Source organism: Phyllopteryx taeniolatus, chromosome 1 (genome assembly GCF_024500385.1).
Source record: "Phyllopteryx taeniolatus isolate TA_2022b chromosome 1, UOR_Ptae_1.2, whole genome shotgun sequence".
Classification (NCBI taxonomy): Eukaryota; Metazoa; Chordata; class Actinopteri; order Syngnathiformes; family Syngnathidae; genus Phyllopteryx; species Phyllopteryx taeniolatus.
Genome location: NC_084502.1, coordinates 20,323,875 through 20,337,059, shown reverse-complemented (window position 1 = coordinate 20,337,059; position 13,185 = coordinate 20,323,875). Strand labels below are relative to the sequence as shown.

General features: G+C 43.1%; 1 protein-coding gene across 1 annotated transcript; it reads left to right on the top strand.

The window, feature by feature from the left end:
* The first annotated feature begins 442 nt into the window (after nt 1-442).
* Nucleotides 443-7,027, top strand: LOC133480966 (inhibin beta B chain-like). The gene is made up of 2 exons (XM_061779761.1): nt 443-1,252; nt 4,815-7,027. Exons 1-2 carry the CDS (start codon nt 679-681, stop codon nt 5,588-5,590), a joined length of 1,350 nt encoding a protein of 449 aa, XP_061635745.1. The 5' UTR covers nt 443-678; the 3' UTR covers nt 5,591-7,027.
* Nucleotides 7,028-13,185: the final 6,158 nt, after the last annotated feature.

Below are 13,185 nucleotides of genomic sequence, written 5' to 3'. Positions count from 1 at the left end.
TACTGCTGCGCTGCACTTGTGTCGCTTGCTGTGCGTTTTTACTAACAAATGTTGTGCGACCTCAAACTGTTTGTTTTGCATGTGCGCAAAGTACCTCGGTGTTTTACATTTTAAGAATATCAGAGATTAATATGATTTGAAAATCCTCTGCAACGTCATTCATATCCCGTCCAGTGTGTTTGTGAAAAAGAGCGACTAAAGTTGAGCGTTACAAATACAAGTAGGATGACTTTTGGCTAAAGATAAGACGCCATTACATAAGAACTCAAACTTATTCTTCCACCTCCGACTAGGAGTTAAAAAAAAAGAAACCCTGGAACTTGTGCACCGGGTCTTGTTTCACATTAAATGGAAAAAAAAAAAAAAAAAAGTTCAAGTGAAACGTGAGGAATCATTGAGAATTTCTCTTGGACTCCGCCCACTCATCCCAGGCCCCGCCCACCCGCGCCGAGAAGGACTTGGTGGTGGTGTGCGTCCTGAGTCCCAGATGCCAGGATGGACTCACTCGCTGGCACTCCTCCTCCTCCTCCTCCTCCTCCTCTTCGTCCTCATCCTCCTCTTCCTCGTCCTGAGTGCAGCAGCCGTGTTTGGGAACTTCTGAAGAAATGGCGCAACTTTTCAAATGGATTCCTATGTTGTGGAATATGTTGAAGGGTTCGATTTAGGTTTCCCTGGCTGATGAAGCGTGACTCGCCTTCCTCTCTGCAGCTGTACGAGTGGCAAAGTTGTGACGTGATACAACATGTAAAACAAAAAAAAGTGTTCCCCGGACTTCACTTTGGACTTTATAACCTGAAGTGTGACCAAAGCGGGAACAACGTTCTTCTATTCATTCTCAAACAGAAAATGACTTGTTGGCTCTTCCGATTGGCTGTGCTCTCGACTTGCGTCCTCTGCGTCCTCTGCACTGCTGCGCCCAGTACCGGTACCGAAGGGGAGGCGCACACTCCGTCCCGGGATAGCTGCGCGTCTTGCGGCGTCGCTCAGCCCGAGGAGGACGCCGAATCCGGCCGGCTGGACGCGGACTTGTTGGAGGCGGTCAAGAGGCACATCCTGAGCAGACTTCAGATGAGGAAGCGGCCCAACATCACGCACCCGGTACCGAAGGCCGCTATGGTGACGGCGCTGCGGAAGCTCCACGCCGGGAAGCTGCGGGAGGACGGCAGGGTGGAGATCCCCAACTTGGACGGGCACCCGATGAGCAACGAGGTGCTGGAGGAGAGCTCGGAGATCATCAGCTTTGCGGAAAAAGGTGCGTCGTCTACGTTCAGTCGTCCAGTGGTTCTCAAACCTTTTGCACCATCTATAATACTGGCTTTCCAAGTCTACCTCTATTATGACTAACAGTAGCAGAATAGACCTAAGTGTTAATCAAAAACAAGCCAGATGTTCTATTCCTTAAAAGTAGATTTTTTTAAAAATATATTTTTTTCTAGGCCACAGTATCATTGTGCAGTTTGAACACTAACACTGCATGTAAATATAGGAACATAAAAAAATATATACTCAAATAATGATTCAATTCAAATGCACTGCAAAAAAAAAACAACACATCAAATTAAATGATACTGTAACTAAATGAAAGTTTAAAAACAAACTTGAATATTAAATGCAATAAGGTAGTACAAGGTTAAGTACAACTGAACTGTACTTGGCCACATACCACTAAAGGCAGCCAATGTAGCACTAGTGGTACTAGTACCACACTCAGAGTAACATTGTTCTAGTTTATATCATCACCGTGTATATAGTCATTTTCGGGTGGAAACCTACTACGGTAATCCCTCGTTTATCCCGGTGGTTAGCTTCCAGACCACCCCTGCAATAGTTAAAAGACACAAAGCAGAGACCGCATATTTTGTATGATTATTTTACGGGATACATACTTTAAAGCTTTATTAACCTTGCCAGACTCTTATTAATCTTCTCCACACTCCTATTAACCTCAACCATACTCTTATAAACACTTTTACTCTTAAACACCTTTTAAACTCTTAAATATACGCCTCAGTAATATACTCAGTCTTACGTTGTTGCGTATACTCAGTAATGCACAGCACTACTGTACACTATGTACATTTTATTCCTTATAATGTGTTTTAATACATTTTTCTTTAAAAAAAAAAGTTTTCATGTTTTAGGCTGTGAAGTGTTTATTTTACCACAAAATAATTACACCATATTCTAAAAATCCCACAATATGTATAATTATGCGCGATATGAATATGAAAAAACATCTGCAATGTACTGAATCCGAAAGAGGTGACCCGCGATATAGCCAGGGAACACTGTTGTCCAATTTTTTGTCAATTTCATATTTTAAAAAAAATATATACTATTGGTCAGTCCCCACATGGGTCTGATATTTTCCTAAATGATTGCCCCATCTAAAGTGCTGTCTTTCACAATGCAATGTGTTAATGGATCAAAAAACGTGACTTTTTTTTTTGTTTCCTGAAAATTGATGTTTTCAGAGCTGGCCAAGATTCCGCCAGGGATTTGATGAATACTCTGCATCGATGCGAGAGTTTAAACACGGCAATTTTTACACATGCAACAAACACTTTAAATGCTGAAGTGTTGTTTCATCACAAGATATGGGAAATGTTTTCTATGCCTGGCTCCCTAAAAAAATATTTGAATACTCAAAAAGGTGAATAGATATTAGAGTTGAGTCCATTTAATTTTTACACCTGTTGCTGACAGCACCTGATGTTGTGTTCTTGTGCTGCCGAAAAGTTGGACACCTCCTGAGTTGTCACATTCCAAAAGGGAATCACAAGCCGTGATGTCACCTTTGACAGCCTTTAGTTTCAGACGCTTCTGTTGACAATGGTTACTGCCAACTGGCTGCTTTAGTGTCTTGAGTGGCTTCCAGCTGAGTAGAACAGTTGAGCCAGAAAGTAGTCAAGAGGCAGTAAATGACGGACTGTGTGTGTGTCTGTGCATCTTAAAAAAAAATAATAATAAATGTGTGCTCCACACATCACCTCAACATGGCTTCATGATGGCTTCTGCCTATTTGAAACTCCAACTTGTGGACAGTTGCATGTCTTTGTGTTTTACCTTCAAGGCATCAAAGTGCACCTGCGTCTAACGTGTGTGTCAGTGCGTTTACATGGAGATGTGCATCCAAGTGTGAAGCTTTTAAGTTTCTCAGTGTTGACACACAAAGGTCACACCTGAATAATTGCTCTAATCTTCTTCACCTGACAGCTGTCAATCGGCATGTATACTGTACCTGTACTGAGCATGTGTTCTCCCTGCCCGGATCCACAGCCGATGAGATTGTTCTTGAGGGTAATGCAGGAGTGTCAATCTCGTTTGGGTCGCAGGCCAGATGGTAGTTGTGGTTTCCCCCAGGAGAGGCAGTTAAAGAAACAGAAATGTATAATCATCTCATCATATTAGTCGTGTCTTGAGATACGAGTGATCTAAAACTTACAAGTTTTTCAAGATATGAGACCTCATATGACTGTTTTTTTCTTCTTCTTTGGATTAGCAAACACAAACGTGAGATACAATATGAGTGCGGGTGGCAGCGAACGCAACTCAACTCAACTCATTTCACAGTAAGCAGCAGTTTGGCTGATAGAAAAAAAATCTTCAAAAAAGAGACTTCAAGCTGTTTAATGCCACTCCCAGTTGAAGTTTACTGTGAAACTAAACATAAAATAAAGTTAATTGTGTATTTGTGTATTTAAAAAAACAAAAACAACTTTGCCTTAGGAATGCCTACGGCTATCTTAATGCTAACACATAAATGTAAAATGCCACAGACAGGCTAATCATTAACATCAATATGTTGCAGTGTTATATTATTTTAAGCAACAGAAACAGGTATTTGAACAGAAATGATGGAACAAAACATGCAACAGTACTTACTGGAATATATTCTTTATCCTTTGCGTAAAACAGCCAACATTATTGTACCTTACTGAGTCAGTGTAGTGGTGACTCTTCTTCGTTTGTGTCTTATTGACTGTATTGTACTGCCACACTGTGGCCATGGTGGGCACACCAGGAGGATGAGCACAATGACTTGACTTGAAGTATTAAATCATGATACACAAGCAGATGAATTCTTCACATTCTATTGAAAAATGTTATTACTCTCACTGTTTTTATGGGGTACAATATAATAGAGTGCTGTTTTCCTTATTAAAAATCACATACATTTTTTTTGGGGGGGGGGCAGAATGAATTTATGGCATTTCCTTTCATTTCAATGGGGAAAAGATGATTTAAAATACAAGTGTTTTGAGTTATGAGTCACAGAACACATTAAACTCATATCTCAAGGCAGACCTTTGCAGCACTGCAATTGCCCCTGCAACTGATAGTAACACTGCATATTTTGAACAACATTTTCAATTTAAAATCAAAAGTCATTATAAATAGTGGTAAGCAAATATTTAAGTACTGTCCCATTTACATTTAAAGAAGGGATTTGGTGACGATAAATGCTTATAAAACCAGTTGAAGTCAAGCCAAATTTTAATTTCTGTACAGATTTTCTGCCAGAATAAAAATAACAAATCTATTTAGCAAGAAACATGAAATAGATGCACTGTATTTGCTTTTGTGGGCCGTTTAAAATTATGTGGCAGGCCAGTTATGGCCCCTGGGCTGGAGTTTGACACCCGATGGGTAAAGAGTTAACAATTATTCATATTGTAATTGGCGAGACAAAATCTGCTGCAGCTACAGCAGAAGTAAAAACGTGACTCGTCTGCTCCGCAAGAGAATTCTGAGATTACGTTGTTGTCGTAACTTTCACTTTCATCAATCCTCCATTGTGCTGCTGTTTACAGATGACCTGGTGACGTCCAAGTCCAGTTTGTTCTTCCTGATCTCCGGCGAGGGCAACCAGAATTTGGATGTGACACAGGCCACCCTGTGGCTCTACTTCAAGTTGCTGCCTCCACCTGTTGATGTGCGGTCACGACGGAAGGTGACAGTGAAGGTGTACTACCAGGAACCGGGCCTGAGCAGCAAGTGGAACCTGGTGGAGAAGTGTGTGGAGCTGAAACGGAGCGGGTGGCACACCTTCACGCTGACCCATGCCGTGCGCTTGGTGTTTGAACAGGGCAACCGGCGCCAGAACCTGGACGTGCGCTGCGAGGGCTGCGAGGGGGTGGGGGTGGTGCCCGTCCTCCTCAACCACAACGATGAGTCGCACCGGCCTTTTTTGGTGGTGCAGGCCCGGCAGGTGGACGCCCAGCATCGGATTCGGAAACGAGGACTGGAATGTGACGGCAGCGCAAGTCTGTGCTGCCGCCAGCAGTTCTACATCGACTTCCGACTCATCGGCTGGAACGACTGGATCATTGCACCGTCCGGCTACTTCGGGAACTACTGTGAAGGGAAGTGTCCCGCATACATGGCAGGAGTCCCCGGGTCGGCGTCATCTTTCCACACTGCAGTCGTGAACCAGTACCGCATGCGGGGGATGAGCCCGGGCTCCATGAACTCCTGCTGCATCCCGACCAGGCTGAGCACCATGTCCATGCTCTACTTTGATGACGAGTACAACATTGTGAAGCGAGACGTTCCCAACATGATTGTGGAGGAGTGTGGCTGCGCTTAACCTCTTCATAGTGTGGCTGTGTCTGTCCCCACAGAATCAGAACCAGGTGGACCACGTAGAAAAAGTGTACAACCTCATGTGCGCTTGCATATAAGCTTACGTTGTACATATATTTATGTTTGTTGATGTACAGTGATACCTTGACTTACAAGTGCCCCAACTTACCAGTTTTTCAAGTTAAGAGCTGTCGCTTGGTTGAATTTTTTGCTTTGTGTGCGAGGCAAAATTTGAATTCCGAGCGAGCTTCAGATCCACCGCCGCTCCAGTAAAATGGAAAAATAAATAAATAAATAAACTTTTTAAAAAATTGAACAGGACAAAGAAAGACAAAAATACAAAATGAAAACACTCAGAAGAAACATGAAGAAGACCCTCACACTAAACTAACAGCATGATAGATAACCAACCGGAGCTGGAGACGTAGCTTATGATATCACTCAATAGGTCCCGCCCCTTCAAGACGCACACAAATGCTATAGCGTTTGTGTGACTTTTGGCCCAATTACACTTTATAAAACCAGTTTATTTCATTACATTCTCTTTGATTTTATTTTTACATTTTACAATTCATTGCTATTTTTTTAAACAAGAATTTTTGGGGGTTGTTCTTTGGGGGGCTGGAACAGATTAATGGCATTTCAATTCATTTCAATGGGAAAAATTGATTTCCTATCCGAGTAAATTGAGTACGTCACGGCACGAGTTAAACTCGTAAGTCAAGGTGCCACTGTATTTATATGGTTGTGTGCTGGGAGTTGACCTAGGTGACCTCACAGCCAATTTTGAAATCACAGACTCACGCTGAGGCTCAGCTCCTCACACAGTGACAGCACTTGCAGATTGAAATGCCTCCAGTAAGCATTAGGTGGCGCCTCACCAGTCAAAGACGCAAGTGCCACAGAAGCTATGCAACATATTGAGCGCGCGGCAGACAAGCTGAACGCCAGCGACCAACTATCAGTTTACTTGAAACGTACGCCCGGTGAGTAGTTACATTGCTTTAATGCTCTCTAGTTTGCTTGACATGCTCTCCAGAACGTTCCCACATTGCTCAGCAGTTTAGCTCAATGCAGCATCATGATGCCTCTTGCCACCTCTGCTCCCTCCTGTAACCCCCTCACACTTTATTTGCACTGACGAGCGGTGACGCTGCCAACACGGGACATCAAATTTTAAAAAGTTATTTTTCTAAAACTGCATTCAAGGAACCAAAGAGGTACTGTATATGAAGTGTTGTCATGAGAGGCCTAAACAGTGTCATGTGAATCATCATCATCTTCATCTCTGCCTGGAAGATGTCTTGTTTTTTAAATACACTTTTTACTAGTTCACTTGTTTTCTTAGTCTCATTTAGAATGAAGAACAAGTGGTCCGTGTACAGTAACGTTTCAATGTTTTCTTCATGGTAACTGTTGGAAAATAAATTTCTTATTACCACGTTGTTTGCTTCTTGGGTCATGTGCCATTGACAAGCTTCTACAACGTACACAAACCCTGACTGGAATGTTGGGATGGTCTGGGGATTTCCAGCTGTCATCAAAAGACACTCAGGAGGTCAAAGTGGGTGAAATAATTGATGTTTGTGTTAAAGCAAAAAGCAAACAGGGAATAAGGAGAATGTAAGTGGTACTGATGAGCCAAAATAGAAAAGAAAATTGAAAATAAAGTGGTACCTTGACGGCTTACAGGGTTTTCTAGTTAAGAGCCGTTGTTTAGTTGACTTTTTTTTTCCCTTTATGCCAAAATTTGAGTTATGTACGAGCTTAAGTAAAGTAAAAAAATAAACAATCAGAGCAATAGTCACCTATGTAGGTAGGGCTGTCACTGTCAAATCTTTTTAGAATCGATTCTCCAATTGATTATTGATTGAATAATAATCGCCCCCTCACTATTACAAAAAAGATGTGTGTGTGTGAGTATATATATATATATATATATATATATATATATATATATATATATATATATGCATTTTATTCTCCTTTCTGTGGGATCTACCGCAATCATTAAACTGCATATGTTGGTACTGAGTGTATGGTACAAATTTGGTGTACATAATTTGAGACAGCAAAATGCTAAATACGAAACAGTTAGCAATCGTGATTAGCATTAGCGTGCTAGCGATGACCATTTTAGGTAAAAAAAACGCTAACTACCATTCAGCTGACAAATACTTAACGTATTATATGTACATTACACATCGAACAGTGTCTTAAAAATCACTCACAGATGCTCCTTTGTCATTTTTGGCAAAGTTTATCATGACCCAACACTGCATCTGTCTGCAATGAATGTCCATGTGAAACATGGGTTCCTGCGGCACAAACCTGGTTCCAGGCAGAACTTTATTTTTGGCCTTGGTGGAGCTTCGAGGCCGTGAGTTATTAGATTTGTATTTATGTATTTTTTTACCAGTCCTACGCCTACAAACTTTCAGCCTTTCATTGAACGGGATAAGCAGTCAAACACACAAAGACAAAATGAAACACTTGCAAAGAGGGACAGTAAGCTATAACTCGTGTCCAGAAGTTCACACGTGGACTCGGCAGCCACGTTCCTGACGTCGCTTACTAGTCCTGTCACGATAATTGCTATATTGACTTATCTTTTGATAAATAAAAATGGACACGATAGTTTTTCACACAGCGAGCCAATGGAAAGTTGGATGGCTGTCTTTAGGGCTAATGAAACGCCGGCGGACCGGTGTTGGCTTTGTTTAACACTCCATAGCCTTGCTCCATGTGCAGCGCGTAGATTCACACGAGAGACAGTTAAGGGAAAGTTAAACTTTTTTACTATGTCCACTAGCCCGCAAGCTCATGAGCCAGCGAGTTCATGAGCCAGCGACCTTAAGTTGTATTCTCTGGGAACTCCTTTTTCCTGCCACATTCCGAAAATATGCACAACAGCTAAATTGAAGACTCTAAATTGTCCATGAGTGTGAAAGGTTGTTTGTCTATGTGTCTTGTGATTGGCTAACAACCAGTCGATGGTGTTACCCCACCAGTCGCCCCAAATCAGGTGGGACACCTGTGACCCTAGTGAGGACAAATGCTATAAAAAATGCATGGCTGTGTGAGGAATGTCAGTTGGAGCAACCTCAGGGCAATCAGCGTGTGTTTTAACATCAGGTTGTGGTTTCAGCAACTCGCAGGTGAAGCTGCTGTACAAACCTGGCGGTTCTATTTAATTTATGAATCATACATCTACTATAGGTGACACGGTAGCTGAAGCCACAACAGGATCCTGGTCAGTACATTTAAAATGTGTGGTTCTGGGATTTTTGCTCACCGTTCTTGTGATAATTTTGACCCCATGGGGTGAGATTTTGCGTGGAGCCCCAGATCGAGGGAGATTGTCAGTGATTGTCTTGTATGTCTTACATTTTCTAATAATTGCTCCCACAGTTGATTTCTTCACACCAAGCTGCTTACCTATTGCAGATTGTCTTCCCAGCCTGGTGCAGGTTTACAATTTTTTTTTCTGGTGTCCTTTGACAGCTTTTTGGTCTTGGCCATAGTGGAGTTTGGAGTGTAACTGTTTGTGGTTGTGGACAGGTATCTTTTATACTGATATCGACTTCAAACGGGTGCCATTAATACAGGTAATGAGTGGAAGACCGAGGAGCCTCTTAAAGAAGTTTGTTTGTTTACTTGCTTGTTTGTTTGTAGGGGACCAAATACTTATTTTCCACCATAATTTGCTAATAAATTCTTTAAAAAATCAATGTGATTTTTCTGGATTTTTAAAAACAATTTCTTCCCTCATTTTGTCTCTTTAGGTGAGGTATACATATGATTGAAAATTACAGGCCTCTCTCATCGTTTTAAGTGGGAGAACTTGCACCATTGGTGGCTCACTAAATACTTTTTTGCCACACTGTATATTTCAGGGCACTTGGTTTTTCCTCCCTCGGGAGTGATTTTCTGTTTGCTGAACTGTGTTTAAATCTTTCTCCCTTTTCTCCTCCTGGAGTGATTTTTGTTGTTCTGTTATTTATTTGTTTTTTTTAATGAGAGGACAGATCCCTCTCCTCGGAGAGCCTGGTCCTCCTTCCAGATTTATTGAGTACTTTTGTAGCCAATTGTTTTGTCAGCTTGTTAAGAGGTCATTAGTGTGTACAATAAAACCTGCACTCTCTAAGTGATCTCTGTGTCTGAGTCCTGTGACAAGGTCTTGGCTTGGCATCAAGCGTTACTTGCGTAAAGCATCATGAGAGCAGATCATGTGCTTATTATGGAGGAAGTTCCACAAATACAAAACTAGGATGGCCTAGAACTATCATTTAATGAGGAACAATGCATAATATTCTGCTTCAGCGCATTCAAGTCTCCTCAGTAAGCAGTTGCAGGTGTCAAGGTGAGACGCTGTGGCTAGAATATGAGGCACAGGCAAACAACACCAAAGTAAAACAATGTATTTCAACTAACTTCTAAAGGTAGCTGTTATCTGAATTATAGACATTGCCTGGATGGTGGTACTAATCAAGTCCCTTCATGAAAATGTATATTTGTGAAAAATATCAAATTGGCATGAACGGAACAGAGGAAGGGACCCAAAAATGCACAACTCCACTACAAATGGACAGTTTAAAAAAAGAGAGGTTTAATATACGGGCAGAGGTCGGTACACAGGCAGGCAATCCGAAAAGGCAACAGGAACAGGGTCTAGGTTTACTGTGAGTCGGTGACGTGGAAACAAGGAATGCGACGACAAGGTACAACAAACTGGCAACTAGAAAGAATGAGACACAAGGTGAAATGAAAGGGGTAATTAGGGTGAACGAGGCATAGGTGGTGAAGATGCTCTCAGGAGCAGGTGTGTACGAGACAGCGGGAAGACAACAACCAGAACACACACCCATGACAGTATCCCCCGCCCCCCTTAACGGCCGGCCCCAGACAGCCCCGGAGCCCCAGGATGCGCAACGTGGAAGTCTCAAACGAGTGATTCATCCACGATAAACATAGACGGCACCCATGAACGTTCGTCAGGCCCGTAGCCCTCCCAGTCCACCAGATATTGAAACCCCCTCCCCCTCCGACGAGACAACAACAGCCGCCTCACAGTGAAGACAGGGCCCCCATCCACGAACTGGGGAGGAGGAGGGGGCCTGTAAGGCGGGACCAGAGGGGACTCCCGGGTGGGCTTGAGCAGGCTGACGTGAAAAGCACGTTGGACCTGCATTGACCTTGGGAGCTTAAGCTTCATGGTGACAGGGTTGATGATCTTTGTGATGGGGAAGGGCCCCACGAACCAGGGAGCGAGCTTCCTGGACTGCACCCGGAGTGGAATATGTTTGATAGAGAGCCAAACTCGCTGACCCACTTTGTAGTTCGGGGCCGGTGTCCTCCTACGGTCAGCTGCGGTCTTGTAGGACGGTGCCTGGTGCAGCAGCATCTGGCGGGCTCTCTCCCAGGTCCTCCTGCAGCGCCTCACCAAGGTCAACGCAGCTGGGGCTGGACTCTGGGGCTATGGCAGGAAACAGAGATGGTTGGTAACCATGCACAACGTGAAAACCAGTTCAGCGATAGACCAGTGGATGCAGAGGGGAGGGACTTGTGAGAAAACTCGACCCAAACCAGTTTCTGAGACCAGGATTGTGGCTCCTGTGCAGCGAGACATCGGACCCAGTCTCCAGGTCCTGGTTCAGCCTCTCGGTTTGTCTGTTGGTTTCAGGATGAAACCCAGATGACAGACTGACGGTAGCACCAATGAGACTGCAAAACCCCTTCCAAAATAGGGAAATGAATTGGGGACCCCTATCAGATACCACATTCTTGGGGAAACCATGAAACTTGAATACCTGGTGTATCATTAACTCGGCAGTGTCTTTAGCTGAGGGGAGTTTCGGAAGTGCAATGAAGTGTGCCATCTTAGAGAACCTGTCCACGATTGTGAGAATGGTGGTATTTCCTTTAGAGGCCGGTAATCCCGTCACAAAGTCGACAGAGATGTCTGACCAAGGACGTTGTGGTATTGGCAGGGGTCGCAACGTTTACGAGAGGGCTTGTTAGCAGCACATACCTGGCAAGCATTGACATAGTTGATAACATCCCTTCGAACATTGGGCCACCAAAAGCGCTGTTTGACCACAGATTGAATTTTGGCAATGCCTGGGTGACATACAGTCCGGTTAGTGTGAGCCCAGTGGCTGACTCTCCCCCTTTAGGTCGGAACCACATAAAGCCTGTTTTCAGGGCAACTTTCAGGGCTGAGTGTTCCTCAGAGCCTTTTTTACCACAGTCTCAATGTCCCAAATAAAAGCAGAAATGAAACATGATTCGGGCAAAATGGTTTTAGGGTCGGACAAAGAATTCTCTCCGCTGAAAATACGCGATAAAGCACCTGGGTTACCATTTTTACAACCAGGTCGGTAGGATAATGTGAAATTGAATCTTGTGACGAAGAGAGCCCATCTAGCCTGCCTCGCATTTAGTCTCTTAGCAGACTTAAGATATTCCCGGTTCTTGTGATCTGTCCATACTAAAAACAGAGTATGTGCCCCCTCTAGCCAGTGCCTCCACTCCACCAAAGCCACCTTGACTGCCAGCAGTTCACGGTCACCCATGTCATAATTTCTCTCGGCTGGAGTCAGTTTTTTAGAGAGATAAGCACAAGGATGTAACTTACCATCCTTGAGACATTTCTGGGAGAGTACTGCTCCTATACCGGCATCAGACGCATCAACTTCTGATCTGGCAAAGTGAGGATGGGAGCGGAGGTAAAGCTCGATTTTAGTTTCTGAAAAGCTGACTGATGAACTTTCTGTAGAAATTAGCGAACGCTAAGAACTTTTGTACGTCCTTGCGTGACAAGGAAACAAGGAATGCTGGAACGCAACGACAAGGTACAACGAACTGGCAACTAGAAAGAATGAGACACGAGGTTAAATGCAAGGGGTAATTAGGGTGAACGAGGCACAGGTGGTGAAGATGCTCTCAGGAGCAGGTGTGTACGAGACAGGGGGAAGACAACAATCAGAACACACACCTATGACACAAATAACTACAACAGTTGATTTTAGCCTTCATCTTTTTTCCTTTTTATCGCCAAGGGTAGACTCTAACCCAAACAATTCCCGTAGATGTTTAGTGAGACTATTTAAAGTCAACCCACCCCTCTTACAACACCAGTTTTTTTTTTTTTTATTATCCATTTTCTATACTGCAGGGAACTGGACCCTATCCCAGCTGACTTCAGGCAATAGGCAGACTAATGTACACCCAAACTGGCTGCCAGTCAATCAGGGCATGTATAGAGACAGAAAACATTCACACTCAAATTAATCCTTCAATTTCTAACCTTCCAACTAAAAAACCTCCACTCAAAACATTGGTTTGAAAAGAAAATGTCAAATATAAGGGACAAAACTGAAAAAGAATCAAATCTCTTTAATGGAAAAATGTTTTAATGTTGTTAATTGATTGACGATTTGATTTTTTGTTGTTGTTGTATTGAGCAAGTCAACAATTGTGTTGAATTGGATATATGATTTGGGTCCCTAAATTCATCTTCAGCGTTCTAGTGAAAATAGTCTTTCCAATTTACAGCATTATAACATTTCATCGACTTGACTGAGGACCGACTGTAGT